This window comes from Plectropomus leopardus, chromosome 20 (assembly GCF_008729295.1).
Source record: "Plectropomus leopardus isolate mb chromosome 20, YSFRI_Pleo_2.0, whole genome shotgun sequence".
Taxonomy (NCBI): domain Eukaryota; kingdom Metazoa; phylum Chordata; class Actinopteri; order Perciformes; family Serranidae; genus Plectropomus; species Plectropomus leopardus.
In genome coordinates this window covers 4,069,523-4,075,694 of record NC_056482.1, presented here as the reverse complement: position 1 = coordinate 4,075,694, position 6,172 = coordinate 4,069,523, and the positions used below count along the sequence as shown (strand labels likewise).

The 6,172-nt window shown below is 34.6% G+C and overlaps 1 protein-coding gene across 1 annotated transcript; it reads right to left on the bottom strand.

The window, feature by feature from the left end:
• Nucleotides 1-720: 720 nt before the first annotated feature.
• LOC121960057 (dimethylglycine dehydrogenase, mitochondrial-like) lies at nucleotides 721-1,600 on the bottom strand. The gene is made up of 3 exons (XM_042509654.1): nucleotides 1,577-1,600; nucleotides 1,345-1,479; nucleotides 721-1,255 (listed from the first exon to the last, which is right to left on the bottom strand). Exons 1-3 carry the CDS (start codon nucleotides 1,598-1,600, stop codon nucleotides 1,043-1,045), a joined length of 372 nt encoding a protein of 123 aa, XP_042365588.1. The 3' UTR covers nucleotides 721-1,042.
• Between the last annotated feature and the right edge of the window lie 4,572 nt (nucleotides 1,601-6,172).

Here is a 6,172-nt window from a genome sequence, read left to right as displayed (position 1 = left end):
TATTATTTACTTCATTAAATCTTTGAAACTGAAAAGCGTACTTTTAAAAAAGGCCATTTTAAATAAAAAAATATTGTTTTTTTTTTAATTTCTATAATAATACTTAACATTTCACAGCAAAAACTTCAATTTAAATAATTTTTTCAATTTCCTCAACCAATTATTCTATTATTTATATTTTATACACAATTTATTCATGTGATTTCATGCATTGTGTTCATGACAGATTCTATGCACAGTTTCACTTATTTATCATCATCATCATCATCATCATCATCATAAATGAATTCATCATCCTCATGTGATGGTTTTAAGACTGCAATGCAGTTACATTGTAAATGTCCTTGAGATTTAAAGGAGTCAAACCCAAGAAAATCAAAGAAGACTGAGGATAAATACAAGACGTAAAAACGATGACACACACACTACTATTACAAGACAGCAAGTGCATTGCTTTAATTATCAATGTATTAATGTAAACTATTTTAATTACACATTAGTAAAATAAAAAAAAAGATTTATAAAACAATCTTTGTACAACTTTGCGAGCATTGGTTCTTTTAGCTATTAGTGTTTGTATACTTCATCACAGTCCCAAAGTGCTCATTTGACTCTGAAAAATGCAGCAACATTTTTTTTAAATTTCAAATAAAAATAAAGGCATTTTTCACTTTCAAGAATCAAGCATCCTTCACATAGCTGTTGACCTGTAAGACATTAACATCCATTCATAGATTACAAAACGTCAATTAGCCTACTCTTCCAGCACTTTAAGACATTGCGGCACAAAAACATTAAATGGACGGTTACTATTTCCCTGTTGCTCAAAAACACATTGATGAGCTGCACTTAGCACTGCTCAACTCCCCCCTCCTGCAGAGACAAAACAGGAAGAGGAAGTTGACAAACTGGCCACAAACAGATCAGTACATGGACCATACATCTTTTTGTTGTTGTTGTTGTTTCATTTAAGACTCTTATTGATTGATCACAGTAAAATCGTTCTTCATTAGCTGGTGGGAAACTGACAGTCTGAGCTTATTTATGCTTTTCCCTTTGCTTTCTTCTGCAGCCTGGTCCGTGTGGGCTCCGTGAGGACTAAAGGCTCCTGGATGACCATGGCGGGGTACTTCCTCCCCAGCAGCTCCACCTCCACCTTCTGGCCCACCGAGCACAGTTCCAGAGGCAGGTAGGCGAAGGCCAGGCTCTGCTGAGAGCTGTAGCTGTAGGCTCCGGACGTGGTGTTGCCGACCACCTGATGAGAGGGGAGACCAGATCGTGTGAGAATTACAACAAAATAATCAAATAAAGTAGACTGCCAGACTAACTTTTGCTGTTGCTCACCTTGCCATTGTACCAGATGGTCTCATTGCCCTCAGGGTCGATATCATCCGTATCCAGCGTGAGGTAGGAAAGCTTCCTCTTCAGGCCCTTGGCTTTAATCTCCTGAAGGGCTGCTTTGCCGATAAAGTCAGCAGGCTAAACAAACAAAAAAACAAATTCAGAGCTTATTTCCAGTTATAAAGGATATAAATCATGGAAATGTGGACATAAACTGTTTTTTTTCTCCTATAACAATAGTGTCACACAGTGTAGCCATAGTCTTTTACGAGTAAAAGCCCTGCATTAAAAATTTATTGAAATAAAAGTCCAAAAGCATCAAATCTATTTACAATACACAAAGTGAATGTACTTGTTACGCAGAATGGCCCATATTATCAGTATTATTAGTGTATTATGGTGTTTTTTTTTATTGTCTTTCATGCTATTCTGTTGATTGTTAAAGCTTGTGGATGCAAGACAAATTTCCATGAAAACAAACAATAAAGTATCATATTATCGTATCGTATCGTACCTAATCGTATCGTATCGTATCGTATCGTATTGTATCGTATCGTATTGTATCGTATCTATCTTTTAGTGGTGGAATGTAGCTAAGCACATCTATCCAAGTACTGTATGGAGTAGCCAAGGAACCAGACCGATCTGTGAAGCTAGCATTTTTTGTTTGTTGCTGATGTGGAAAAGATGGCAAAACACAGCAACACTTGTGCACAGACATATCAATGCTACACCGTCACACCTCCTCTCTGCACGTTTTAATCTGTTTGTATTTGTCCTTAGCTCAGTGCTGTGTTACTTTTTTCAATGCTTTGATTGGTTGTAGGTCTATCAAATTGTGTCCTAAGGCACGCCTGATAATGCCCTTAGAAAATGAAAATGAACTAAAAGAAGGTTCCAGGTTAATTTTCATTTGCGATGTGGTCTAGTAATGCAAGGTAAGTAGTGAAGTACAATTTACTTGAGTACTTCAAGTTAATGCTTAATACTTTTTCTCCACATGTCAGAGACAAATATTATAGTTTTTATTTATATTGTTATTATTCTTATTATATCTTACTTGACATCTTGAGATATTTGTTTGTTTGTAGATTCAGATTATTAAATCTATATATAAATCAACTGATATATACCATATAATAAAAGTTTAAACTCCACAATAGTGTATAAGGTAATTAAAGTCGGCTCTACTTTTATCAGATGCAACATTTAAGTGATTAATACATTAATGCATTAATAATAATCCACTTAAACCACCGGTTGCATCTGATAAAAGTAGAGCCGACTTTAATTACCTTATACACTATTGTGGAGTTTAACTTTTATTATATGGTTAATATCAGTTGATTTATATATAGATTTAATAATCTGAATCTACAAACAAACAAATATCTCAAGATGTCAAGTAAGATATAATAAGAATGAGAACAATAAGAATAAAAACTATAATATTTGCCTCTGACGTGGAGAAAAAGTATTAAGCATTAACTTGAAGTACTCAAGTAAATTGTACTTCACTACTTACCTTGCATTACTAGACCACATCGCAAATGAAAATTAACCTGGAACCTTCTTTTAGTTCATTTTCATTTTCTAAGGGTTATTATCAGGCGTGCCTCAGGACACAATTTGATAGACCTACAACCAATCAAAGCATTGAAAAAAGTGACACAGCACTGAGCTAAGGACAAATACAAACAGATTAAAACGTGCAGAGAGGAGGTGTGACGGTGTAGCATTGATATGTCTGTGCACAAGTGTTGCTGTGTTTTGCCATCTTTTCCACATTAGCAACAAATAAAATGCTAGCTCACAGATCGGTCTGGTTCCTTGGCTACTCCATACAGTACTTGGATAGATGTGCTTAGCTACATTCCACCACTAAAAATAATAGATACGATACACATACGATACGATACAATACGATACGATACGATACGATACGATTAGGTACGATACGATACGATAAGGTATGATACTTTATTGTCTGTTTTCATGGAAATTTGTCTTGCATCCACAAGCTTTTAACAATCAACAGAATAGCATGAAAGACAATAAAAAAACACCATAATACACTAATAATACTGATAATATGGGCCATTCTGCGTAACAAGTACATTCACTTTGTGTATTGTAAATAGATTTGATGCTTTTGGACTTTTATTTCAATAAATCTTTAATGCAGGGCTTTTACTCGTAAAAGACTATGGCTACACTGTGTGACACTATTGTTATAGGAGAAAAAAAAACAGTTTATGTCCACATTTCCATGATTTATATCCTTTATAACTGGAAATAAGCTCTGAATTTGTTTTTTTGTTTGTTTAGCCTGCTGACTTTATCGGCAAAGCAGCCCTTCAGGAGATTAAAGCCAAGGGCCTGAAGAGGAAGCTTTCCTACCTCACGCTGGATACGGATGATATCGACCCTGAGGGCAATGAGACCATCTGGTACAATGGCAAGGTGAGCAACAGCAAAAGTTAGTCTGGCAGTCTACTTTATTTGATTATTTTGTTGTAATTCTCACACGATCTGGTCTCCCCTCTCATCAGGTGGTCGGCAACACCACGTCCGGAGCCTACAGCTACAGCTCTCAGCAGAGCCTGGCCTTCGCCTACCTGCCTCTGGAACTGTGCTCGGTGGGCCAGAAGGTGGAGGTGGAGCTGCTGCTGGGGAGGAAGTACCCCGCCATGGTCATCCAGGAGCCTTTAGTCCTCACGGAGCCCACACGGACCAGGCTGCAGAAGAAAGCAAAGGGAAAAGCATAAATAAGCTCAGACTGTCAGTTTCCCACCAGCTAATGAAGAACGATTTTACTGTGATCAATCAATAAGAGTCTTAAATGAAACAACAACAACAACAAAAAGATGTATGGTCCATGTACTGATCTGTTTGTGGCCAGTTTGTCAACTTCCTCTTCCTGTTTTGTCTCTGCAGGAGGGGGGAGTTGAGCAGTGCTAAGTGCAGCTCATCAATGTGTTTTTGAGCAACAGGGAAATAGTAACCGTCCATTTAATGTTTTTGTGCCGCAATGTCTTAAAGTGCTGGAAGAGTAGGCTAATTGACGTTTTGTAATCCTATGAATGGATGTTAATGTCTTGTAGGTCAACAGCTATGTGAAGGATGCTTGATTCTTGAAAGTGAAAAATGCCTTTATTTTTATTTGAAATTTAAAAAAAATGTTGCTGCATTTTTCAGAGTCAAATGAGCACTTTGGGACTGTGATGAAGTATACAAACACTAATAGCTAAAAGAACCAATGCTCGCAAAGTTGTACAAAGATTGTTTTATAAATCTTTTTTTATTTTACTAATGTGTAATTAAAATAGTTTACATTAATACATTGATAATTAAAGCAATGCACTTGCTGTCTTGTAATAGTAGTGTGTGTGTCATCGTTTTTTACGTCTTGTATTTATCCTCAGTCTTCTTTGATTTTCTTGGGTTTGACTCCTTTAAATCTCAAGGACATTTACAATGTAACTGCATTGCAGTCTTAAAACCATCACATGAGGATGATGAATTCATTTATGATGATGATGATGATGATGATGATAAAATAAGTGAAACTGTGCATAGAATCTGTCATGAACACAATGCATGAAATCACATGAATAAATTGTGTATAAAATATAAATAATAGAATAATTGGTTGAGGAAAAATTGAAAAAATTATTTAAATTGAAGTTTTTGCTGTGAAATGTTAAGTATTATTATAGAAATTAAAAAAACAATATTTTTTTATTTAAAATGGCCTTTTTTAAAAGTACGCTTTTCAGTTTCAAAGATTTAATGAAGTAAATAATAAAAACCACTTAACATCCATGCAACAGCGGCCCCTGCTTGTGTAGTCAAGTACTACATACATCGTAGACATATATCAGAATCACAAATACTTAATTGATTCCCAGGCAGGACAGTGTTCGTTAAAGTTACTCTAATGCCAAGCATAGAGAATTTTTTTTAAGCAGAAATAAGTTTAAGCCCAGACTATGTAAAGAACATTAAATAGAAAAACTATTATTAGAAAAAGAATTTCAACATTAGTATGCTAATATTTTAAATTATAAATATCTATAATTTTCTGAGTGTGCAAAGTGCGAAAAAGAAAAAATACTATAAAATAAGACAACTGAAGTTAAAAAAAAAAAAAGATAAGGAAACAAGCTGGAGTGACTGCAACAGGCTGTATGCGCGGTTGGTGCATGCGCACCTCAGCAAAATAATAGAAATCAAAGAGAACAGCCTACCATGGTAAAGCATATAATAATAATAAATATAAAAGCACAATAATAGCATTATAATATTTTAATGTAATGGTTTTAGCAATATAATGTAATGCAAAATAAAATACTAGCGCATGTTATGTCATAATTATATCTAAATTAGGGCTGCAAAAAAAAAAAAGTCATTATCCATTGATCTGATTTTTTTTTACTTTTGATTAATCAGTTAATTGTCTTGTTAATAAAAATGTCAGAAAATAATTTTAAAAAAAATTTAAATGTCTTGTGTCGCCTGATCAACAGTCCAAGACACCAAAGTGATATAAAACAGAAAAGTAACTTTTAGAAGTGTTTTTGCTGAAAATGTAACTGAAACCATAAAAAATAAAATAAAACAATTGCTGATTTTCTGCTGATGGACTGAAAAATAATTTGACAAGTTCTTTCAGCTCTTATCCAAATACATTGATGGTTTATTTATTTTATTACATTTATATATCGTATTGACATAGTTGGGCCTCCATACTATCATGTGATTACCTGTTTCCTGTCATGTGATTGGCTGTTTTTTTAGTCATCTGATTGGTCGCTGCAGTCGAGGCAGT

Coding starts and splice junctions, on each gene's coding strand:
- LOC121960057 (XM_042509654.1), bottom strand. CDS start 1,600: ATGGCTACACTGTGTGACACTATT. Junction 1,480..1,576: donor CTACACTGTGTGACACTATT/GTTATAGGAGAA, acceptor TTGTTTGTTTAG/CCTGCTGACTTTATCGGCAA. Junction 1,256..1,344: donor CCATCTGGTACAATGGCAAG/GTGAGCAACAGC, acceptor CCCTCTCATCAG/GTGGTCGGCAACACCACGTC.